This window comes from Vigna angularis, chromosome 1 (genome assembly GCF_016808095.1).
Source record: "Vigna angularis cultivar LongXiaoDou No.4 chromosome 1, ASM1680809v1, whole genome shotgun sequence".
NCBI lineage: Eukaryota > Viridiplantae > Streptophyta > Magnoliopsida > Fabales > Fabaceae > Vigna > Vigna angularis.
This window is the reverse complement of record NC_068970.1, coordinates 18,166,787-18,193,281: the sequence shown is the minus strand read 5'-3', so window position 1 is coordinate 18,193,281 and position 26,495 is coordinate 18,166,787. Positions and strand designations below refer to the sequence as shown.

Genomic DNA, 26,495 nt, shown 5'->3' with positions numbered 1-26,495 from the left:
CTATAAATATATTATCTTATGCATACTATTAAACTAAGATGAGAATGTCCCTCCAATTTTAAATTTCAGTAAATATCGTGCCTCCAATTATATGAATTAATTATGAATTCTTGATCTTAGAAATTGATTATTGAGAAGAATTATTGTGGTGTAAAGAATAAAACAGGAAAGAGAAGTGGAACAAACAATTGTGTTCTTCATGCAAGTTAGTTTTTAATACACATCTATCTTTCTCTTTAACTATTTGATCTTTATATTAAGTTTGTTTCTGTCAATTTAATGCCTCACATATGACAAATGTTTATTACATGTGCTAGAAATTCAGGATTAATCGATTTAACGAATTGACTTTTTAACTGTTTATTTTGGTTTATTTTTACCGGTTTAAACCATTAGTCTGTTGAAATTTTAGTTGTTTATTGTTTTGCTGCGGCCTTCTTGATGATGTCACCCCATTGCTGTTCCATCCTCCTATTATTTGCAGTTTCCTTGGTGTAGCCTTCTTCTCATTGTTGTACCATCTTCAAGCTAGGTAACATTGACACCTTTTCCTAGAATTCTTTTCAGTGACATGCCTGTTTCTTGGTAATTTAATATCAATTTGAAAATTTGTCGTATTTTATTATAATAGGCTTTCAGGGATTGAACTTAGTCACCAATTATGGTATCTCCTAAGATTCCTTTTATTCACAATGCAAATTTCGGATGCTTCTGGGAGGTATTGCTTACAAATATATTTTTGAGCCTTATATTGATTTGACAACCTATAAATTTATTCTTTTATGGACACTATAAAACTGAGATGAGAATGTCCATTCAATTTATATCTTCGTAAATGTTGTGACTTCAATTTTTTGAATTAGTAATGAATTGTTGATCTTGTCATTGGATTATTATGAAGAATCAAATGGGAAAGAGAAGTTGAACAAACAATCGTGTTCTTTAGGCAAGTTAGTTTTTAAAACACATTTATGTTTCTCTTTTATTGTTTGATCTTTATTTTATGTTGCTCTGATCAATTTAAGCCCTTAGATATGATAAATGTTTATTACATGTGCTAGAAAATCAGGATTAATCATTTTAACGAATTGACTTTTTAACTCTTTATTTTCATTTATTTTTAACTGTTTATATCATTAGTCTGTTCAAATTTTAGTTGTTTATTGTTCTGCTAGGACCTTCTTGATGATGTCGCCTCATTGCTGTTCCATCCTCCTTGTATTTGCAATTCCCTTGGTGTAGCCTTCTTCTCATTGTTGTACCATCTTCAAGCCAGGTAACATTGACTCCTTGTGCCATATTTCTTTTTAGTGACATGCCTATTTTTTTTGTAATTTTACATCAGTTTGAAAATTTGTCGTATTATATTACAATAGGCTTTCAGGGATTTAGCTTGGTCACCAATTTTGGTATCTCTTATGATTCCATTTATTCACAATGCAAATTTCGGATGCTTATGTGAGTTATTGCTTCCAAATATGTTCTTAAGCCTTGTATCGAAATGACAAACTACAAATATATTGTTTTATGCATACTATAGAACTAAGATGAGAATGTCCCTTCAATTTTAAATCTAAGTAAATATCGTGCCTCCAATTATATGAATTAATTATGAATTCTTGATCATAGAAATGGATTACTGAGAAGAATTATTGTGATGAGAAGAATCAAAAAGGAAAAAGAAATGGAATAAACAATTGTGTTCTTCATGCAAGTTAGTTTTTAATACACCTTTATCTTTCTCTTTAACAGTCTGATCCTTATATTATGTTTGCTAGTGTCAATTTAGTGCCTGAGATATGATAAATGTTTATTACATTTGCTAGTGTCAATTTAGTGCCTGAGATATGATAAATGTTTATTACATTTGCTAGAAATTCAGGATTAATCATTTTAACAAATTGACTTTTTAACTGTTTATTTTTGTTTATTTTTAACTGTTTATTTTGGTTTATTTTTAACGGTTTACACCACTAGTCTGTTGAAAATTTACTTGTTAACATTGACTCGTTTTGCGCAGGTGTTACAAAATTCTCATCTTGTGAATACGTGATGCATTTTCTTAACAAATGCATTTTATTAATCTCACATTTACTCTAGTTTCGGGGTGGCGACAGTCCATATTACATTACTCTTAAATTGCAGTTTACATTACAGCTTGGGCTTGCTTGTATTTCGGTGATGCCTCCGAACTCTCTAAAAGTTTTCCAGTGGTTGATATGGTATTTGGAAACGGTGATAAATATTCATTGACACCTGAAAACTTCATGTTCCGGGTTAGTCATACAAGACTATTAGTAGCTTTAGCTGTGTTTACAAGCTGGTGCAATTGCTATCAAATGTTAATGATTCCATAATCCCTACTTTTCATGGGGCCATTCTTTATGAAGCATTCAAAAGTGCGAGGAGCATATTGTCTAGGGATTTTCCAAAATGGAAAAGACCCTACTACTCTGTTAGGAGGTAACTTATTTGGTTTTTGAAACTTTATCTATTTCACGCTTTTATACTTCATGTGAAATCTTTTTCCCTCTCTGATTTTGTATTATATGGCTAGCATCTGTGGTATAGGCTTCAGCAATTCTTTAGTGATAATTCTCGTCATTTTTGTTCACATAGGTATTGTCGTTCGAAACACTCTTGTAATGCATGATCGTGAGCAGGAAAAGATTGGTTTCTGGAAAACAAACTGTACCGACTTATGGGAAAGATTACAGGAATCCGGTGCCCCATCACCATTACTTTCAAATTCAGAAGCAAGCCCTCCAACCGAAGCATTAGAGCCTTCAGTTGCTCCATCTTCGTTGCAGAATGAAGCTCCTCCAGGTATTATGAGCTGCTAGTCTTCAAATGCGTTTAAAAGTATATAGAGATCATCTGCTAATATGGGTTATATCAGGCTTTGTGTATTTCTTAACATTTTTCATCGAGCTTTTAATGTCTCAGTAATTAGTGCAATTTCTTTTGATGTGTAGACTCATTCATGACGAATGTACTTTATAAACCCAAATGTACAGGTGAACTCAAAATTGCAAAAATAACAATGTTAATTTCCTTTAACATCAGTTATGTGGATATGAAGCCTCACATTACAGAATTGGCTGGACTCTTTGCTCGTGAGTTAAATGTTAACATTTCCCAGGTTAGAAATTATTACTACATGGCATGAATATTGTTGCGCTTAATATATTCAAGTTCAATTAACAATTTTGATAAAGTTAAAATGTGTTTGATTGAAAATATACGTGTACATGGTACAGCTAGTTTAGGTAGGTGTGGATTTTGTTAGAGGTCCCAAGCTTAAGGCTCTCAAAATTTGTTATACCATCTTTAAGCAAGGTAGCATTGACTCGTTTTGCTACAATTATTTTCAGCGATATGCCAAATTTTTTTGTAATTTTAAATCAGTTTGAAAATTTGTCGTATTTTATTATAATATTCTTTCAGGGATTGAGCTTGGTCACCAATTTTGGTATCTCTTAAGCAAATTTCGGATGTTTATGTGAGTTATTCCTTACAAATATGTTTTTGAGCCTTATATTGATTTGACAACCTATAAATATATTATCTTCTGGATACTATTAAACTAAGATAGGAATGTCCCTCCAATTTTAAATTTCAGTAAATATTGTGCCTCCAATTATATGAATTAATTATGAATTCTTGATCTTAGAAATTGATTATTGAGAAGAATTATTCTGGTGCAAAGAATAAAACAGGAAAGAGAAGTGGAACAAACAATTGTGTTCTTCAAGCAAGTTAGTTTTTAATACACATCTATCTTTCTCTTTAACTGTTTGATCTTTATATTAAGTTTGTTTCTGTCAATTTAATGCCTCACATATGACAAATGTTTATTACATGTGCTAGAAATTCAGGATTAATCGATTTAACGAATTGACTTTTTAACTGTTTATTTTGGTTTATTTTTAACTGTTTAAACCATTAGTCTGTGGAAATTTTAGTTGTTTATTGTTTTGCTGCGGCCTTCTTGATGATGTCACCTCATTGCTGTTCCATCCTCCTTTTATTTGCAGTTTCCTTGGTGTAGCCTTCTTCCCATTGTTGTACCGTCTTGAAGCCAGGCAACATCGACTCCTTGTGCCACAATTCTTTTTAGTGACATGCCTATTTTTTTGTAATTTTACATCAGTTTGAAAATTTGTCGTATTTTATTACAATAGGCTTTCAGGGATTTAGCTTGGTCACCAATTTTGGTATCTCTTATGATTCCATTTATTCACAATGCAAATTTCGGATGCTTATGTGAGTTATTGCTTCCAAATATGTTCTTAAGCCTTGTATCCAATTGACAAACTACAAATATATTGTTTTATGCATACTATAGAACTAAGATGAGAATGCCCCTTCAATTTTAAATCTAAGTAAATATTGTGCCTCCAATTATATGAATTAATTATGAATTCTTGATCATAGAAATGGATTACTGAGAAGAGTTATTGTGATGAGAAGAATAAAAAAGGAAGAAGAAATGGAACAAACAATTGTGTTCTTCATGCAAGTTAGTTTTTAATACACCTTTATCTTTCTCTTTAACAGTTTGGTCTTTATATTATGTCTGGTCGTGTCAATTTAGTGCCTGAGATATGATAAATGTTTATTACATGTGTTAGAAATTAAGGTTCATTCTATGTAATTGGCTTTTGATCTTTTTTTTTGGTTTATTTTTAACTGTTGAGGGTGCAGCTACAATCTTCTAGACGATGTCGGCACTCTGCATTTCTAACCTCCTTGTATTTGTAGTCCCCTTGGTGCAGCCTTCTTCGCGTTTATGTTCAAGCCAGGTAACATTGACTCCTTTTGCCGCAATTGTTTTCAACAACATGCTTTTTTTTTTCTAATTTTACTTTAGAATGGAAATTTGTCCTATTTTATTACAATATGCTTTCATGGATTGAGCTTGGTCACCAATATTGGTATCTATTTAGATTTCTTTTATTCATAATGCAAATTTCAGATGATTATGAGTTATTGCTTACAAATATGATTTTGAACCTTTTATTGATTTGACAACTTATAAATATATTGTTTTACACACACTATAAAACTGATATCAGATTGTCCTTCCAATTATAAATCTAAGTTAATATTGTGGCTCTAATTTTTTGAATAGGTATAAGTTGTTGATCTTAACATCGAATTGTTTATAAGAATCATTGTGGTGAGAAGATTAATAAAAGAAAGAGAAGTGGAACAAACAGTTGTGTTCTTCAGGCAAGTTAGTTTTTAAAACACATTTATATTTCTCTTTAATTGTTTGATCTTTATATTATGTTGCACGTGTCAATTTAATGCCTGAGATATGATAAATGTTTATTACATGTACTGGAAATTCAGGATTAATCATTCTAATGATTGACTTTTTAACCGCTAATTTTAACTGTTTATACCATTAGTTTGTTGAAAATTTAGTTGTTTATTACGAAGTCGCCTCTTTCAAGTTCAAACCTCCTTGTATTTGCTCTCTCCTTGGTGAAAACTTCTTACCATCTTCAGGCCAGGTAACATTAACTCCTTTTGCCATAAAATTTTTTTTACCACATGCCTATAGTTATTTTATGCCAAGAAACAAGGATGGTGTGTGAGCCTCATTTAATGTGTAATTGACATATTACAATTGGTCTTTTTGTTGAATTTGTTGATAACAAAGATTGCTTGAGTTTCGTTTGAATTTGATAGCTTACAAATATATTGTTTTATTCACTCCATAAATCTGAGTTGGTGTGGTTGCAATTATGAAAATGCTATAACTTGAGGTGGGCACACACCCTAAATGGAACAAACTGTTGGATAGCACTTTGAGTTTTTGTTCACAGTGCAGGTTCCATAAGGGTATATTTTGGGTTATTCCACATGGAATTCTTGATATGCACTTTGATTTTCTTGTTTCCCTTTGCAAATTTCATATGGGTATATTTTGAGTTGTCCCATCATAAATAAAGTTATGAAAGTGCACTTTGACTTTCTTTATTCAGGGTAGAAAATTTTGAGTTGCCCCTTTTTATTCGGACAAGTCTCTCTTTTGATTTTTTGTTGGGCCAAAGTGGAAGGATTCTGGACTATAATTTGACTTTATATTTATTCATTTTGTAAATATGATTTATGCATGCATTCTAAATGTAGATGACATGTTTATACTATTTTTGAAATTTTTGAATAACTATATCTAACTTGTCCCCTGTAATCTTGTTGCAATATGATTTTTCTTATCTAAAGAAGGATCGAATGTTGGTTTTTTTTGCCTGTTATTGAATTTACAAAATTTAACTTTATTTTTTCTATCTAATTTAATTTTGAGTTGGGCTTGTACTTCAAATTTTGATATTTTGTATTGGTTAGAAAGCTCAAATGGAATTCGGTTATGTGGATATCTTATTTTGAATTGGTTGACTTCAGTTGGTGATATTTTTTAATTGTAAATATTGGTTGCTTATATGAGTTGTTACTTATAATAGAGTAGTGCTTTATTTTGTATGTGGCTATTTCTTGTGCCTAAATGATAGTAGGAGATTACAAGTGGATATTGGTTGTGTAACATGGAGTGCATCCACATTGAGAATTAGGGCGCATAATTTGAATTATTTAATCATAGTTAAGATAGTGCATGAGTATATATGCATCAACACTTTGAAGACTTTTGTGAGATGATTTTTTTAATTATCATGAGAAACAATGACTATGAGGTTTATTTTGTGTGAAATCGATTAATTACATTTGGACTTTATATTGAATTTATGGGTACCAAAGATTGCTTTTGAGCATAGAATGATAGTTTGAGCATAGAATTTATGGATTTCAAAGACTGTCTTTAGCATAGTGTGATGGTTTGTGAGATTCATTTCATGTGGAATTGATGGATTGCAATGTGGGTTGTGTTGAAATTATAAATAACTTTTTTTATGAGCGTAATGTTACCCTTTGTGAGACTCATTTCATGTGGAATTAATGGATTAAGATATGGGCTTCATATTGAATTAATGGATAATAAAGATTGCTTTTGAGCATAGTATGACTGTTTGTGAGGGTCATTTCTTGTGGAATTGATGGATTACAATGTCGGTTTCATATTGAATTTGTGAATAAGAAAAATTGCTTTTGATCATAATATAATAGTTATAAGGCTCATTTCGTGTGAAATTAGTGAATTATAATGTGGGCTTTCTATTGAATTTATGGATAACAAAGATTGTTCTTGAGCATAGTATGACGGTTTGTGGGGCTCATTTGATTTGGAATTGATAAATTAGAATGTTGGCTTTATATTAAATTTTAGGATAACAAATTTTGTATTTGAGCATAGTGTGATGGTTTGTAAGGCTCATTTCGTGTGGAATTGATGGAATACAATGTGGACTTTATATTGAATTTATATATAACAAATATTGGTTTTGAGCATTATGTGGCGATTTATGAGGTTCATTTTATGTGGAATTGATGGATTACAATGTGGGCTTTATATTGATTCAATGGATAATAAAGATTGGTTATCCACAGAATATGATGGTTTGTGAGATTCAATTCGTGTGGAATTGATGGATTAGAATGTGGGCTTTGTATTAAATTTATGGATAAAAAAGATTGCTTTTAAGCATGATATGACGGTTTATCGGGATCATTTCTTGTGGAATTGATGGATTAAAATGTGGGCTTTATATTGAATTTATGTATAAGAAAAATTGTTTTTTGATCATAATATGATGGTTTGTTAGGTTTATTTCGTGTGAAATTGATGAATTACAATGCGGACTTTATATTAAATTTATGGGTAACAAAGATTGTTTTTGAGCATATTATGACGGTTTATGAGGCTCATTTCGTGTGAAATTGATGGATTACATTGTGGTTTTATATTAAATTTATCTATAACAAAAACTACTTTTGAGCATAGTATGACAGTTTTTGTGACTCATTTCATGTGAAATTGATGAATTAGAATGTCAGATTTATATTGAATTTATGGAAAACAAAAATATCTTATGAGAATAATATGACGATTTGTGAATTTCATTTCGTGTGTAATCGATGGATTACAATGTGGGCTTTATATCGATTTATAGATAACAAACAATGCTTATGAGTATAATATGACGGTTTATGAGGCTCATTTCGTCTGGAATTGATAGATTACAACGTGGGTTTCATATTGAATTTATAGATAAAAAAAATTGCTTTTTGATAATAATATCACGGTTTGTGAGACTCATTTCGTGTACAATTGATGAATGGAAATGTGGGCTTTATATTGAATTTATGGATAACAACGATTGCTCTTGAGCATAGTATAACGATTCGTAAGACTCATCTCATGTGGAATTGATGGAATACAATGTGGGCTTAATATTAAATTTATGGATAACAAATTTTGTTTTTGAGCATATTGTGACAGTTTGTGATACTCATTTCGTGTGGACTTGATGGATTACAACGTGGGTTTTATATTGAATTAATGGACAACAAAGAATGCTTTTGAGCATATTATGACTATTTGTGACGCTTATTGCATGTCAAATTTATGGATTATGATGTGGGTTTTATATTGAATTTATGGATAACAAAAATTGCTTTTGAGCATAGTATTGACAGTTTGTGAGGCTTGTTTTGTGTGGAAAATATAAATTAGAATGTGAGCTTTATATTGAATTTATGGATAACAAAGATTGCTTTTGAGCATAGTATGATGGTTTGTGAGACTCATTTCTTGTCGAATTGATAGAATACAATGTGGAATTTATAGTGAATTTATGGATAAAAATATTGCTTTTGAGCATAGCGTGACGATTTGTGAGGTTCATTTTGTACGAAATTGATGGATTTCAATGTGGACTTTATATTGATTTTATGGATAACAAAAATTGCTTATGATCATAATATAACGGTTTGTGAGACTCAATTCGTGTGGAATTGAAGGATTAGAATTTGTGGAATAATGAAAATTGGTTTTGAGCATAATCTTACATTTTGTGAAGCTTATTTTGTGTAGAATTAATGGAATACAACATAGGATTTATATTAAATTTATGGATAACATATATTGTTTTTTAGCATAGTGTGACGGTTTGTGAGACTCATTTTGTGTGAAATTGATCGATTACAATGTAGGTTTTATATAAAATTTATGGATAACAAATAATGTTTTTGAGTATATAGTATGATTGTTTGTGATGCTCATTGTGTGTTAAATTTATGGATTACAATATGGGCTTTATATTGAATTGATGGATAATAAATATTGCTTTTGAGATAGTATGACGGTTTGTAATACTCATTTCTTGTAAAAATGATAAATTAGAATGTTGACTTTATATTTAATTTATGGATAACAAAATTTGCTTTTGAGCAGAGAATGAAGGGTTGTGAGGCTCATTTCGTGTGGAATTGATGGAATACAATTTCGGCTTTATATTGAATTTATGGATATCAAATATTGCGTTGGAGAATTGTTTTACTATTTGTGAGGTTCATTTTGTGTGAAATTGATGAATTACAATGTGAGTTTTATATTCATTTTATGGATAATAAAAATTGTTTTTGGGCATAATATGATGGTTTGTGAGACTCAATTTGTGTGGAATTGATGAATTAAAATGTGATTTTTATATTGAACTTATGGATAAGAAAGATTGTTTTTGAGCATGGTGTGACGATTTATGAAGCTCATTTCTTGTGGAATTGATGGATTAGAATGTGGGCTTCATATTGAATTTATGGACAAGAAAAATTATTTTTTGATCATAATATGACGGTTTATGAGACTCAATTCGTGTAGAATTGATGGATTACAATGTGAGATTTATATTGAATTTATGGATAACATAAATTGCTCTTGAGCTGACGGTTTGTGAGACTCATTTCGTGTGGAATTGATTGAATATTATGTATGAATTATATTGAATTTATGGATAATAAAGATTGGTTTTAAGCATAGTATGATGGGTTGTAACACTCATTTCGTGTAGAATTGATGAATTAGAATGTGAACTTTATGTTGGATATTGAATAACAATGATTGCTTTTGCGCATAATATGATGGTTTGTGAGACTCATTTTGTGTAGAATTTATGGATACTAAATATTGCTTTCAAGCATAGTGTGATGGATTCTGAGGCTTATTTGCTTTGGAAATATGAATTACAATGTGCGTTTTATATTGAATTATGGATTTCAAAGACTGTCTTTAGCATAGTGTGATGGTTTGTGAGACTCATTTCATGTGGAATTGATGGATTGCAATGTGGGTTGGGTTCAAATTATGCAATGTGGGTTGTGTTCAAATTATGGATTAATGTTACCCTTTGTGAGGCTCATTTCATGTAGAATTAACTGACTAAAATACGGGCTTCATATTGAATTAATGGATAATGAAGATTGTTTTTGGGCATAGTATGACATTTTCTGAGACTCATTTCTTGTGAAATTGATGAATTACAATGTGGTTTTCGTATTGAATTTATGGATAAGAAAAATTGTTTTAATAATAATATAATAGTTATAAGGCTCATTTTGTGTGAAATTAGTGGATTGTAATGTGGGCTTTCTATTGAATTTATGGATAACAAAGATTGCTCTTGAGCATAGTATAACGGTTCGTGAGACTCATTTCGTTTGGAATTGATAAATTAGAATGTTGGCTTTATATAAAATTTTTGGATAACAAAGATTGTATTTGAGCATAGTATGACGGTTTATGAGGCGCATTTCGTGTGGAATTGATGAAATACAATGTGGACTTTATATTGAATTTATATCTAAAAAATATTGATTTTGACCATTGTGTGGCGATTTGTGAGGTTCATTTTGAGTGGAATTGATGGATTACAAAGTGGGTTTTATATTAATTCAATGGATAATAAAGATTGATTATGAGCAGAATATGATGGTTTGTGTGACTCAATTCGTGTGGAATTGATGAATTTGAATGTGGGCTTTATATTGAATTTATGGATAAAAAAGATTGCTTTTAAGCCTGGTATGACAATTTGTCGGAATCATTTCTCGTGGAATTGATGGATTAGAATGTGGACTTTATATTAAATTTATATATAAGAAAAAATATATTTTGATCATAATATGACGGTTTTTTTAGGTTCTTTTCGTGTATAATTGATAGATTACAATGCGGGCTTTAGATTGAATTATGGATAACAAAGATTGTTCTTCAGTAAACAGTTTGTGTCACTCATTTCGTGTGGAATTGATGGAATACAATGTATGATTTATATTAAATTTACGATTAACAGATTGGTTTTAAACATAGTAAGACGGGTTGTGACTCTCATTTCGTGTGGAATTGATGAATTAGAATGTTAGCTTTGTGTTGAATATTGAATAACAAAGATTGCTTTTGAGAATAGTGTGCTGGTTCGTGAGACTCATTTCGTGTGGAATTAATGGATTCAATGTGAGCTTTATATTGAAATTATGGAAAACAAATATTGCTTTCGAGCATATTGTGACGGTTTGTGAGACTTATTTCGTTTGGAAATATGAATTACAATGTGCGATTTATATTGAATTTATGGATTTCAAAGCTTGTCTTCAGCATAGTGTGATGGTTTGTGAGAATCATTTCATGTGGAATTGATGAATTATAATGTGAGTTGTGTTGAAATTATGGATAAATTTTTTTTCTGAGTGTAATTTTACCTTTTGTGAGGTTCATTTCATGTGGAATTAATGGATTAAAATATGAGCTTCATATTGAATTAATGGATAATAAAGATTGCTTTTGAGTATAGTATGACAGTTTGTGAGACTCATTTCTTGTGGAATTGATGGATTACAATGTCAGCTTCATATTCAATTTGTGAATAAGAAAAATTGCTTTTGATCATAATATAATAGTTATGAGGCTCATTTCGTGTGAAATTAGTGGATTATAATGTGGGCTTTCTATTGAATTTATAAAATATGTGACACATTACGTGTGGAATTGATGGAATACAATGTATGATTTATATTGAATTTATGGATAACAGATTGGTTTTAAGCATAGTATGACGGGTTGTGACACTCATTTCGTGTGGAATTGATAAATTAGAATGTGAGCTTTCTATTGAATATTGAATAACAAAGATTGCTTTTAAGAATAATATGAAGGGTTAAATATGTTTTTGGTCCCTTAACTTTCAGCGAAAATTGGAATTAGTCCATCTTCAAAACTTTGGACTAATTTAGTGCCCAAACTTTAGAAATGTGTGAATTTAGTTCTTTTAACCAAATTTTGTTAACTTTATTTGATGTTTCAAACGCATTTATCAGTGAACATTGAAGCAAAAATGTGTCAAACGGGATAAACAACTCACATGCTATCATGAAACGCACTTAAAACATCAAATAAACCTAACAAAATTTAGTTAAAAGGACTAAATTCACACATTTTTAAAGTTTGGGGACTAAATTAGGCCAAAGTTTTAAAGAGGGACTAATTCCAATTTTCGCTGAAAGTTAAGGGACCAAAAACATATTTAACCCATTAAGGTTTGTGAGACTTATTTTGTGTGGAATTGATGGATTCAATGTGAGCTTTATATTGAAATTATGGATAACAAATATTGCTTTCGAACAAAGTGTGACGGTTTGTGAGGCTTATCTCGTTTGGAAATATGAATTACAATGTGTGTTTTATATTGAATTTATGGATTACATAGATTTTATTTAGCATAGTGTGACGGTTTGTGAGACTCATTTCATATGGAATTGATGAATTACAATGTGAATTTTGTATTGAATTTATGGATAAAAAAATTTCTTATGAGCGCAATGTTATGTTTTGTGAGGCTCATTTCGTGTGGAATTAATGGATTAAAATGTGGGCTTGTCATTGAATTTATGGATAACAGAGTTCTTTGAGCATAGTATGACAGTTTGTGAGACTCATTTCTTGTGGTATTGATGCATTACAATGTGAGCTTTATATTGAATTTATGGATGAGAAAAATTGCTTTTGATCATAATATAACAGTTATGATGCCCATTTCGTGTGGAATTAGTGGATTATAATGTGGGATTTATAATGAATTTATGGATAACAACAAATTTTCTTGAGCATAGTATGACGGTTTGTGAGGTTCATTTCGTGTGGAAGTCATGGATTATAATATGTGTTTTATATTGAATTTATGGATAATAAAAATTGCGTTTAAGCAATGTATGATAGTTTGTGTCTGAGGCTCATTTCGTTTTGGAAATATTAATTAAAATGTGTGCTTTATATTGAATTTATGGATAACAAATATTGATTTGAGCATAGTATTATGATTTGTGAGACTCGTTTTTTGTGGAATTGGTCGATTACAATGTTAGCTTCGATTTGTATTCATGGATAAAATAAATTTCTTTTTTGATGCTCATTTCGTGTGAAATTAATAGATTAAAATGTGGACTTTATATTGATTGTATTGATAACAAAGATTGACTTTAAACATAGTATGACAGTTTGTGAGGGTTATTTCGTATGGAATTGATGAATTAGATTGTGAATTTTATATTAAATTTTTGGATAACAACGATTGTTTTTTAGCATAGTATGAAAGTTTGTGAGGCTCATTCTTTGTGGAAGCGAAGAATTATAATGTAGGCTTCATATTGAATTTGTGCATAAAAAAAATTGCTTTTGAGCATAGTACGACGGTTTTTGAGGCTCATTTCGTATATAATTGATGGTTTACAATGTTGACTTGATATTGAATTTATGAATAACAAAAATTGCTTTTGAACATGGTATGACGGTTTGTCGGGATCATTTCTTGTGGAATTGATGGATTAGAATATGGGATTTATATTGAATTTATGTATAAGAAAAATTGTTTTTTTATCATAATATGACGGTTTGTTAGATTTATTTCGTGTGGAATTGATGAATTACAATGCGAGCTTTATATTGAATTATGGATAACAGAGATTGTTCTTGAGTTGACAGTTTGTGTGACTCTTTTCGTGTGGAATTGATGCAATGCAATGTATGATTTATATTGAATTTATGGATAACAGATTTGTTTTAAGCATAGTATGACGGGTTGTGACACTCATTTCGTGTGGAATTGATGAATTAGAATGTGAACTTTTTGTTGAATATTGAATAACAAAGATTACTTTTGAGAATAGTATGAGGGTTTGTGATACTCATTTCATGTGAAATTGATGGATTCAATGTGAGTTTTATATTGAAATTATGGATAACAAATATTGCTTATGAGCATAATAAGACGGTTTGTAAGGTTCATTTCGTGTGGAATTGATGGATTACAATGTGCGATTTATATTGAATTTATGGATTTCAAAGATTCTCGTTTGTGAGACTCATTTCATGTGGAATTGATGGATTGCAATGTGGGTTGTGTTGAAATTATGGACAATTTTAATTTATGAGCGTAATGTTACCTTTTGTGTGGCTCATTTCATGTGGAATTAATGGATTAAGATATGGGCTTCATATTGAATTAATGGATAATAAAGATTGCTTTTGAGCATAGTATGACAGTTTGTGAGACTCATTTCTTGTGGAATTGATGGATTACAATGTCGGCTTCATATTCAATTTGTGAATAAGAAAAATTGCTTTTGATCATAATATAATAGTTATGAGGCTCATTTCGTGTGAAATTAGTGGAATATAATGTGGCTTTTCTATTGAGTATATGAAATTTGTGACTCATTTTGTGTGGAATTGATGGAATACAATGTATGATTTATATTGAATTTATGGATAACAGATTGGTTTTAAGCATAGTATGACGGGTTGTGACACTCAGTTCGTGTGAAATTGATGAATTAGAATGTGAGCTTTGTGTTGAATATTGAATAACAAAGATTGCTTTTGAAAATAGTATGACGGTTAGTGAGACTCATTTCGTGTGAAATTGATGGATTCAATGTGAGTTTTATATTGAAATTACGAATAATAAATATTGCTTATGAGCATAATAAGATTGTTTGTAGGGTTCATTTCATGTGGAATTGATGGATTACAATGTGCGATTTATATTGAATTTATGGATTTCAAAGATTATCGTTTGTGAGACTCATTTCATGTAGAATTGATGGATTGCAATGTGGGTTGTGTTGAAGTTATGGACAATTTTAATTTATGAGTGTAATGTTACCCTTTGTGAGGCTCATTTCATGTGGAATTAATGGATTAAGATATGAGCTTCATATTGAATTAATGGATAATAAGGATTGCTTTTGAGCATAGTATGACAGTTCGTGAGACTCATTTCTTGTGGAATTGATGGATTACAATGTCGGCTTCATATTCAATTTGTGAATAAGAAAAATTGCTTTTGATCATAATATAATAGTTATGAGGCTTATTTCGTGTGAAATTAGTGGATTATAATGTGGGCTTTCTATTGAATTTATGAAATTTTTGTGACTAATTTCGTGTGGAATTGATGGAATAAAATGTATGATTTATATTGAATTTATGGATAACAGATTGGTTTTAAGCATAGTATGACGGGTTGTGACACTCATTTCGTGTGGAATTGATAAATTAGAATGTGAGCTTTCTATTGAATATTGAATAACAAAGATTTCTTTTGAGAATAATATGAATGTTTGTGAGACTCATTTTTTGTGGAATTGATGGATTCAATGTGAACTTTATATTGAAATTATGGATAACAAATATTGCTTTCGAGCACAGTGTGACGGTTTGTGAGGCTTATCTCGTTTGGAAATATGAATTACAATGTGTGTTTTATATTGAATTTATGGATTACATAGATTTTATTTAGCATAGTGTGACGGTTTGTGAGACTCATTTCATATGGAATTGATGAATTACAATGTGAATTTTGTATTGAATTTATGGATAAAAAAATTTCTTATGAGCGTAATGTTATGTTTTGTGAGGTTCATTTCGTGTGGAATTAATGGATTAAAATGTGGGCTTGTCATTGAATTTATGGATAACAGAGTTCTTTGAGCATAGTATGATAGTTTGTGAGACTCATTTCTTGTGGTATTGATGCATTACAATGTGGGCTTCATATTGAATTTATGGATGAGAAAAATTGCTTTTGATCATAATATAATAGTTATGAGGCTCATTTCGTGTGGAATTAGTGGATTATAATGTGGGCTTTATAATGAATTTATGGATAACAAAAAAATTTCTTGAGCATAGTATGACAGTTTGTGAGGTTCATTTCATGTGGAATTGATGGATTATAATATGTGTTTTATATTGAATTTATGGATAATAAAAATTTCTTTTAAGTAATGTATGGCAGTTTGTGTCTGAGGCTCATTTCGTTTTGGAAATATTAATTAAAATGTGCGCTTTATATTGAATTTATGGATAACAAATATTGATTTGAGCATAGTATTATGATTTGTGAGGCTCGTTTTTTGTGGAATTGGTGGATTACAATGTTAGCTTCGATTCGAATTCATGGATAAAATAAATTGCTTTTTTGATGCTCATTTCGTGTGAAATTAATAGATTAAAATGTGGACTTTATATTGATTTTATTGATAACAAAGATTGACTTTAAACATAGTATGACAGTTTGTGGGGTCGTTTCGTATGGAATTGATGAATTAGATTGTGAATTTTATATTGAATTTTTGGATAACAACGATTGATTTTTAGCATAGTATGACAGTTTGTGAAGCTGATTCCTTGTGGAATCGATGAACTATAATGTAGGCTTCATATTGAATTTGTGCATAAGAAAAATATGTTCCCAAAGTTGACCTATCTAAATCTTGCTTGGACCAGTGTCACAAAATTGCCCACACTATCATCTCTTGAATGGCTGGACATGAGTAACTGTACTATTGATTCTATACTTGAAGATGATAAATATCCTTTAGCAAAGCTTATTTTCTCTGGGGCTACATTCCTGAATGAATCTGGAGTCTTCTCATATGCAAATACAAATCTCGTATCCTTTTTGGATGTAGCCCATACCAGCCTGCATGAATTCTTCTTCTTAAGTAAAATGAAAGTAATAGAACACCTCAATCTCAGGTCATGCATGATGGGGGACGATTCGTTGAAATGGTTGCATGTGTTGGTGCTAACTTGAAAAGTCTGAATCTATGTGGTACCAGGGTTAGTTCTGCTGGATTAGGGATTTTAGCTGGACATGTTCCCAACCTTGAAATTCTATCATTATCTCAAACACCATTGGATGACACTGGCATCTCATTTATTAGTATGATGCCTTCATTAAAGGATGTTCACATGAGCAATACATACGTTAAAGGTATTTGATCAGTTGACATAGTTCTTTCTAATATGATTTATAAATTTGTGTGCATTACCTGTGGTGGCAGATATAGGCTGTACTCTGGTTAAATCCTACCATTTTTGCAGCCTATTGATTGATCCCTTTTACTTTACCCTTGGGCTGCTGCTTACCAGGAAACTTCTTTGCCAGACTAACATGTGTTTGTTAATTTATTTGTCGTCCATTTCCTTTACTGCTTTTTTGGGAAGAACAAAAAGATGCGTGCTTGCAGTATGTTTTGGTTTAACATTTATTTAATTTCTGATCTTGATGTTGATTTGAAACCCTACTAAGAGTAAATCGTATACTATGCCAGATATTCAACATATCCTGTTTGGTTTCATCAACATGTGTAGGACAACTCAGTTTCCAATATTTTGTCTTTTAATCAAGTTACGTTGTAGAATAATGTGTCTTTTGTTGGTGCACTGCACACTAGATTTAAATAGCTATTTTCTATCCTAGAAATCAAGGGTTGATATTATTAAGGAGCCACTTGTTTGAGAAAATGTTATTGCTTTCAATTTTAATCACAAAAAGGCCATTTGTTTGAGAAAATGTCCTAGAAATTGTATCTTTAATTACTTTGTTTTCATTTTACTTACTATTTTCGAAAGTTTGTAAAGGAAACAGTGTAAACAAAAAACCAATAAAGGTTTTTCACAAATTTCTATACAAACCTTTGAAAGCAGGTTACAAGTTGAAAATACGGTTCCATTTTCATAATTAAAAGTGAAAACAGAAAAACATTTTTTAAACCAAATGCTCCCTAATAAGCTACAACTATAGCAACGAGATCATTTCATATAAAGAAAATTAGGTGGTTGACTTATGCTGAATGATTTTACACTATATTCTAATTCAAATGTCATACTGAGATTGCAATATTTATTGGACTGTAAATGTGGGGTTTGGTAGTAGTAAAGCTTTGGGCAAAAATGGCTATTGGGATAAAATCTCCCTTGTAATTTGCTAGTATTACTCCCCGGGACCCTTTGGAGGATGAGGGCCATCGAGTCCAGCCCAAGACTGTATGTCCCAGCACGATTCACTTATTCCATGAGGCAAGTGAATGGTGCAATTGGAATAGCTTCTCATTATTTCCTAGGTTTTTAGTTGTGGAGGGAAAATGTCGGGAGATGTGTGGTTATTTGTTACATTCACAGCATGTGAAGGGGATGAGGCTCGCATGCTATTTTGGCCTTTCCTTAGGCCTGAGAGGGTGTATGTTCAAGGAAGAGGAGCGCCACTCTGTTATCGTTTTTAACCAGTTTTATTACTTACACATAATTTCAACATGAAAAATCCCTCTGTTATATTGTAGTAAGTGAACCTAAACGGTATTTTTAAGGCCTTTTTGGTTTGAGGAAACCTTTTCTATTTTCACATATAACTACCAAAATGTGACTTTGTTCTGGTTTTTAGAGATTGTTAAAATAAACAGCAAAAAATAAACTATCATTTTCATAACTTACTAACAAACCAACTAAAAGATAAAAGATAATATATCTAACACTCCCCCTCAAGCTGGAGCATACAAATTGTATGAATTAAGCTTGGAATAGATGAACTCAGTGTTAAACTAGATGATTTGCCTTCAAGAGTGTGAGGCAAACATAGATGAACTAACAGCAGCTTGTGAAACTTCAACTTCAAAAGTGGATGAAGGAAAGTGGTGGACAATGACAATCTGCAAGGACTGACTCCCAATCAATGATGGATGAGTGACGGGATCAACAGTGGTAGCTGAAAGCTAAGAGCTACAAAACTGCAGGGACTACACTAAATTCTCATCAATGATGGATGGGTGACGGGATCAACAGTAGTAGCTGAAATCTACAAAACTGCAGGGACTACACCCATATATATGTGACTTGACTTGTAGTGTCTTGGAAACGTACTCCCCCTCAGTGTGAACGGCGGAAATGTGGAATATCACAGTTGGAATATCACAGTTGCTGGACCACTAAAACAAAACAAAATATTAAGCTACAATGCTGAAACAAAGACATCAAAGATCCACAGATACGTTGGAGGTCCAAAATTCTTTGCTGGACAACTCCCAAGTGGTGATACTTAGCCGTGTATCACAAGAAGATCGGGCTAAACTCTAGCCCAAGAAGAACTGACGCAATTGCGTCTGTCTAAGGCGGAAGCGACTGTAGCAGCGGTTGACTGCTATAAAACTGTAGGGACTAAATTGCCATCACTGACTGATGGGGCCTGTAGTGGCTGGAAGCGACAAAACTACAGGGATTGTCATCACTAACTGACGAGGTGATGGGGGCCTACAGTCGTTGGAAGCATACGGTGCCTGGACAGTGGCAAACGGCGCGGGACAGCGGAAAACGGTGCTGGAACGACATCAGCAGCTGAGACGAAGCACACAACGCAGAAACGAAGGTCCGACAATGCGGAACGTGCGACGAGATGAAGATGCTTTGAAGACAGACGAAGATGGCAGCAATGGCTGCTCTGGAAGGTCTGAACAGAGAGAGGGAGGTCCGGCGAGACAACCGGAAGCGTCGCGGTTTGATGCCGATGCTGGGAAGGCGGCGCGTGACAAGCACGCACCCGAGATCTGACGGAGAAGAAGCGGCGCGTGGCGGAGCGTGGGAAAGAGTCAGACGCCGGCACCGGTGGGGTTGGTCGTCGCGTGAAGAGGCGAACCAGATCCAGTGGTCGCCGGACGGAACTGTGACGGTGGTCGGCGACAAGGCGGCGGCGGACTGGCCGGAAAGAAGCGCTGCGTGGCGGCGCGTGACTGAGAGGTGGCTCTCGAAACCGGCATGGTTGGCCGTCGCTCGAAGAGACGGTCCAGATCCGCAGGTCACCCGTCGAATCTGTGACGGTGGCCGACGGCGGCAGCGGCGGCGACGGTGGCCGGAGTTAGCAGTGACGGCAGCGGAAAGTGGCGGCGACAGCAGTGGCACACTGGGTCTGGACTGGTGCTGACTGTGGCAGAGATTTAAGAAGAAAAATGGACTGCCCACTGAGATTTTAGGGGCTGCCGGCGGCCATGACGGTCGGCCGCTGGCAGACAGCAGAGACCACTAGAAGAGGATCAGAGAACCTGTTCTGATACCATGAGATGAGACTCGAGACCCATCAGCCATCGTTACCGAGGGTAAATTAACCGGACATGACAAGGAAGAAAACAAGGACTTGTTACCAGTGATATGATCGGTGGCACCTGAGTCAAGGACCCAAGATCCGAGAGAGTGAGTCAGACCAACAAAAGGAGTACCTGTGCGTGTAATAGAAGCAGATGTAGTGGAACTAGAGTGCTGACGGTCCTCATACCATGAGAAATTCCTGAAAGAGTAAAGGGTTATTTATGGTATTTGATGAAGTAGGATGGTCTGCAGACGGTGATCGGAGAGGTGGATCAGAATTAGCCATTGCTATAGGTCGAAGAGGACGTCCATGAAGTGCATAACATCTATCAATTTTGTGGCCTAGCTTGCCACAGTGGTCACATTTTGGACGTCCGTTACCTGGTTGGCTTGACCGACTCCGATCATCAAGTTGGGCAGCCATGGAGAGGGAGAAACCCTAAAAATTCAAAATGCTCCGATTGACGCAACGACCACAGATCCAGAAAGAGGGCGAGGAGGCGATCACGGCGGTGCTGATCGGCGGCGGAAATCTCCGGCGACGCGCCGGCATGCGCGGCGGCAGCGGCGACTCTTGCGGCGGCGCGTGAGAGGTCCGTTCGCCGCGATCTTCGTACGACGGTGGTCGCCCGGCCGAGACGCTTCCGATGGTGTGGTCACCGGTCGATTCTGGAACTCCGGCAGCGGCGGCGGCGACTGCGATAACAGCGGCAGTGATGGGTGCCGGAGACCGTGGAGTTGACTGGAACTATTCTTGTGCTCTAGATACCATGTTAAATATAGTGAAGAAGATTAGGAGAAATCTCCCTTATGTGTTTAGCATACACATAAGGTAGTTTATTTATAATGTAAGATAAGGATTAAACCCTAAATACAGAATGGGCTAAGGCCAATTAACAGAAACACACAACTTAACATCTAACATAATGAAACTGATTTGACATTTTTGTAATTATTTGTGCAAAGACAACTGAAAAAAAAAATATTTCTTAAACTGAAATTGCCCTTAATTTCTCGGATAGAAAATGTCCTCAATTTGCTATCTTTGCTAGTGCCTTGAATAATTGTTCACTTTGTTTCCAAGGCTTCACTTTTACTTCTTATTAAGCATTCAGTTAATGCTATAGTGGATGATTTCGATATAGCAAATTGTGATTTTCTTGTTTATTTGTCTATTTTACTGTTCGAACGGTCTACATTTTGTTTGTATTATTGCATCTCTCATATCGTTTATATCTCCATTTTCTGCTTCTGGTTTAAAAATTGTCTTTTGGGCTTACCTTCTGTATTTACGACTTAGGTTTTCTACACCCAGGAAAGATTGATGTGGACTCCCCACTCTCACTGATGGCTTTGCAAAATCTTAAATTAGAAAGGTTGAATTTGGAGCATACGCAAGTTAGGGATGAAGCTTTATACCCCTTGTCAAGCTTCTTAGAGCTGAGATATTTATCACTTAAAAGTGCTTCTCTTGCAGACCTCTCGCTTTACTATTTATCGTCAATTCCAAAATTGACAAATCTTAGTGTTTGTGATGCGGTATTGACAAATTATGGGATTGATATATTTAAGGCTCCTGAAACTCTGAAACTGCTGGACCTCAGAGGTTGTTTGGCTCTTAACAGAAGACATTATTTTGTCATTCTGTAGATGTCATGCACAAGTTGAAGTCATACATGAACTTGGTACAGTATATCCTTTTAATAAAAATGGTCCTCATCATTCCTCTCCATCTCGATCAACTTCTAGGACTTTGCAAATGGCTAAGAAGAAAGATCAAGCTCCGGTATTACCGTATCTTGCAGGTAATTTCTATTTACCTTCTAATCTTTAACTTTCTAGCTTTATATGACTATCTAATTGATTTGTTTTCATTTATTTTTTACATAGATCAAAGATTAAAGTATAGCAGGGATGAGTTACTTGCATTGCAGTTTGCGTCCTTGCCTCCTGCATCTAGTAGTGAGAGTAGCAATTCAACATTTGAGAAACAATTGGACTGAATGGTGAAATCTCCCTTTATATAATTGTTTGCACTGATGACATTGGTAATTTGTGTTCATTTTTCTTGTTTTTCTTAGTCGTAGCCAATTTTATAATATTACTTGCTTTGATTTTATTTTAAATTATGATATCCTCCTCCTATTTATGCTGGGTATGCGCATTTTTGTTGCTTTGCAGGCGAGGGTATGTGATATGAACAGAGAGGATTAATAGCCCGAGTCCGATGTAGTTCATTTGTTCATAATTCGAATGCACATGGTCAAAGAAGAGTCATGTTTCTGTTAGAGAAATCGAATGTGATGGTGAGCCTTGGTTCCAACTTACCATGGCTTACATGTACATATGCAACGTGGATTAAGAAAGGTTTAGTGATATTATTGTGTGTTTTGGCTGACACGTGCCTTTTGTATTGGGGTGCAGAGTGGACACATGGGATGTTGTGAAGGATTGCTTCTACTCAGTAGTTTCTGCAGGCTCCCAAGTATAGAAGATTGCAGTCATCAGGATGGTGTTGCTTCAGACAAATCGTTACCAATCCAATTTATCTTAAATGATAGTGGATTGGATTTGCGTGTCCAATTTTGTTTTAACAGAACCCAAGAAGACAAAAGAATAATTGTTTTAAATTTATTGTTTCTATGAAAGTCCATCAACTTTGTCTCATGTAGACTGGACTTGTGTATCCCATTTTATCTTAACAGGATCCAAAGTTTCAGCCTGATTCATCTAGCACCGATGAACCTGTCAAATGTACAATGGATTGCAATTGTGACGGTGAGAGGATGCAGTGTGTGTATGAGAGGCAATATGTTGAAATGAGTATAAGCAGTGGTGTCCTTGGCGAGGATGTCATATCCTTTGGAAATCAGAGTGACCTTGCTCCACAGCATGCAGTTTTTGGCTGTGAAAATGTTGAGACTGGTGATCTTTATAGTCAACATGCTGATGGCATCATGGGTTTGGGTTGTGGAGATCTTAGTATTATGGATCAACTTGTGAACAAAAATGTAATAAGCGATTCATTCTCACTATGCTATGGTGGAATGGATGTTGGAGGGGGTGCAATGGTTCTCGGTGGCATATCTCCCCCATCAGACATGGTTTTTACATATTCAGATCCTGTGCGCAGGTGTGTTACAAAATTCTCATCTTGTGGATACGAGATGTGATGCATTTTCTTAACAAATGCATTTTATTAATCTCACACATTTACTCTAGTTTCGGGGTGGCGACAGTCCATATTACAATATTGATTTGAAGGACATACATGTTGCGGGGAAGCAACTGCCTCTAAATGCAAATACTTTTGATGGGAAACATGGAACTGTCCTGGATAGGGGTACAACTTATGCTTACCTGCCAGAAACAGCATTTCTTGCATTTAAAGATGCAGTAAGTTCCTTTATAAATATTTTCGTATGAAGTTGGAGTTCATTTTATAGTTTGACCTCTCATTTTCTAATTTTGGAGTTTCATGTTATTAGGCATATATAATTAGATAAGGTTTTAGGAAAAGCTGAGCTGTTAGAAATGGACGAATCAAACTAAACTTGATAAGCTAGCTTGACAGGGGGACGGGGTGGATTCTCAACTCCAGGTCTTGTAAGAGTATTTTGGCAATGTTCCTTCCCTGTGGGCCATCATAATACCCTCTATGCTGTCATTGACATTTGGAGTGTTGTGAAGTTTACGGTATTGGAGGAGGGTTATTTAAGTTAGTTCAAAAGGGGAAGATTGTTTACGTTTTATAAAGAGTATTTAGGCCATGTTTCCAACCAATGTGAGACCTCTTAATAATTGCCAAGCACAAATACTGTAAGAGTTATCTTGAAATATTTTGGGGAAGCTTGGACTTTTCTGTTGCATGAAAAGGAACAACCTCTACATGCTGAAGCTGTTGGTGGTTAATCATAATATTGCTTCTCAACATATTCTGGCATTGCTAGGTGATTAATGGAGTTGAAAGACTTGAACACCAACACTAATTTTCTTGATATTTTTTAGGAATTTCTCGGGAATTTATCTGATTGAATTTGACAGTTAAGTCATTTAGAGCTTTTTCCCCCCCTTTTTTTTTATGAAAACCATTGCATGTATAGCTCTATGGATATCTCATTGAGTTTGGATGGTTTCTCAAGTATTTGGTACAGATTTTAGTGTCAGGATTTTGAATACTAACCCTTGACTTCTTTCTAGCAAATGGGATGCCAATACTGATACTGTTTTACCTTTTCTGAATAAGTTTTAAAGGTTTTAAGAATCATCAATAATTTTTTTCTTTTGAATATCATAGTAGGCATTTGCTGATTTATAAATAATTTGAAGAATCTCCAATTTGCTTATTGTAGGCTTCATTTGACGGTTTCTTTGTATGTGGTCGTAAGTGTTTTTTTTCAAGGCAAAGTTTGGCAGCAAAATTGTATTTTATAGACTTGATGACTCTGATTATACTTATTTGACTTACAGATATTAAAGGAACTTCAATTTCTCAAGCAAATCAGTGGTCCAGATCCAAATTATAATGATATATGTTTTTCGGGTGCTGGAATGTATGTCTGTTACGATAAGAGTTTACATTACTCTTTAATTGCAGTTTACATTACAGCTTGGGCTTGCTTGTATTTCAGTGATGCCTCCGAACTCTCTAAAAGTTTTCCAGTGGTTGATATGGTATTTGGAAACGATGATAGATATTCATTGACACCTGAAAACTACATGTTCCGGGTTAGTCATACAAGACTATTAATAGCTTTACAGGCTGGTGCAATTGTTATCAAATGTTAATGATTCCATAATCCCTACTTTTCATGGGGCCATTCTTTATGAAGCATTCAAAAGTGCGAGGAGCATATTGTCTAGGGATTTTCCAAAATGGAAAAGACCCTACTACTCTGTTAGGAGGTAACTTATTTGGTTTTTGAAACTTTATCTATTTCACGCTTTTATACTTCATGTGAAATCTTTTTCCCTCTCTAATTTTGTATTATATGGCTAGCTTCTGTGGTATAGGTTTCAGCAATTCTTTAGTGATAATTCTCGTCATTTTTGTTCACATAGGTATTGTCGTTCGAAACACTCTTGTAATGTATGATCGTGAGCAGGAAAAGATTGGTTTCTGGAAAACAAACTGTGGTAGAGATTGTGCATAGGCTTAAATCCCTTTGCCCCAGTGAGTTTACGGAACAATTGTGGTAGAGATTTCTTTGATACATCATTTCTCTTTTTTAGTTTTAGAATGTCGAGAAGTAAGAACTCCATTATTCATTAGGATTATATGTAATATACCTTATTTATTTGCTATTTATGTTATTCAATATATTTCTTTTTTACCGTTTTTATGTTCTATTTGATGATAATCCTCTTATCAAATTTAAAAGAAGGGTGGTTATAGAAGTAGTGTGTGGAATGGATGATGGGTGAAAGTGGCTAAGTGTTTCGGTCATGGTATGTTTGCCATCAAATGTAAATATTTAAGAAGTTGTCAATTTTTAAAATATGTGACAAAATAAAGCTAAGTGTTGTGACAATTAAAAATAATTAGCCAATATTCCACACAAGTTTTTATAAATATTATTTTTAATAAAAATATTGTTTTTGGCATTATAAGAATTTTAAAGTGTTTGTTTTAACGCACATACTTTGAAATTTGGAGTGTTATGTTAATAAATTATAAGAATGGAATGAAACATTAAAACTTTATTAATTACCAAAATAGAAAAAAGAAAGTATTAAAGACCAACCATATGAAAATTTTATTAAGAACTAAAAATGAAAGATACAATACACGGGGTTCAGTTTGCATAACAAAAGGTGCATTACTTAATAAGAGTTAGTAATAAACCAAAATCGAAACAACGTTATCAATAATTACAAATAAATGATTTAGAACCATATACAAAATAATAGTTAAAAGTAGTAATCTTTTGTGTGGCAATCATCGCAATTGGATTGGATTGGTGATGTGGTACGGGTGGAGCCAGTGCAATAGTTATGATATGGTTCTACCATTTCATCCAACCAGTCAATGGCAATGACGAATTCAATAAGCAATGGACCATTGACACGCGTTTGGTTGAGTAGAAGCAAAGAAAAAGGGAAATATGAATTCCTTGTT

General features: G+C 33.5%; 2 protein-coding genes across 4 annotated transcripts; both read left to right on the top strand.

Annotated features, from left to right (window-relative positions):
- Window positions 1-2,203: 2,203 nt before the first annotated feature.
- LOC128195028 (uncharacterized) lies at window positions 2,204-3,509 on the top strand. Its single transcript, XM_052871880.1, has 3 exons — window positions 2,204-2,463; window positions 2,620-2,826; window positions 3,018-3,509. Exons 1-3 carry the CDS (start codon window positions 2,370-2,372, stop codon window positions 3,167-3,169), a joined length of 453 nt encoding a protein of 150 aa, XP_052727840.1. The 5' UTR covers window positions 2,204-2,369; the 3' UTR covers window positions 3,170-3,509.
- Window positions 3,510-21,449: 17,940 nt separating this feature from the next.
- On the top strand, window positions 21,450-25,710 carry LOC108325227 (aspartic proteinase 36-like). Of its 3 annotated transcripts, XM_017558279.2 has the most exons (9): window positions 21,450-22,182; window positions 22,268-22,425; window positions 22,559-22,683; window positions 22,802-23,510; window positions 23,617-23,773; window positions 24,848-24,930; window positions 25,009-25,105; window positions 25,210-25,282; window positions 25,439-25,710. In XM_017558279.2, the coding sequence occupies exons 4-9, from the start codon at window positions 23,137-23,139 to the stop codon at window positions 25,528-25,530; spliced, it is 876 nt and encodes a 291-aa protein (XP_017413768.2). In that variant the 5' UTR covers window positions 21,450-22,182; window positions 22,268-22,425; window positions 22,559-22,683; window positions 22,802-23,136; the 3' UTR covers window positions 25,531-25,710. The 3 variants fall into 3 exon arrangements, with proteins under 3 accessions (XP_017413768.2, XP_017413760.2, XP_017413751.2); XM_017558271.2 differs by having other exon boundaries at window positions 22,268-22,383; window positions 24,848-25,105; XM_017558262.2 differs by having other exon boundaries at window positions 24,848-25,105.
- The last annotated feature ends 785 nt before the right edge of the window (window positions 25,711-26,495 follow it).

Bases quoted from the DNA above. Each gene is read 5' to 3' on its own strand.
- LOC108325227 (XM_017558271.2), top strand. From the start codon at position 23,137: ATGGATTGCAATTGTGACGGTGAGAGGATGCAGTGTGTGTATGAGAGG. The intron at 23,774-24,847 runs GTAAGTTCCTTT...TTTGACTTACAG, and splicing joins TTCTTGCATTTAAAGATGCA to ATATTAAAGGAACTTCAATT. The intron at 25,106-25,209 runs GTTAGTCATACA...TTCTTTATGAAG, and splicing joins CTGAAAACTACATGTTCCGG to CATTCAAAAGTGCGAGGAGC.
- LOC128195028 (XM_052871880.1), top strand. From the start codon at position 2,370: ATGGGGCCATTCTTTATGAAGCATTCAAAAGTGCGAGGAGCATATTGT. The intron at 2,464-2,619 runs GTAACTTATTTG...TTGTTCACATAG, and splicing joins CCCTACTACTCTGTTAGGAG to GTATTGTCGTTCGAAACACT. The intron at 2,827-3,017 runs GTATTATGAGCT...CCAAATGTACAG, and splicing joins GCAGAATGAAGCTCCTCCAG to GTGAACTCAAAATTGCAAAA.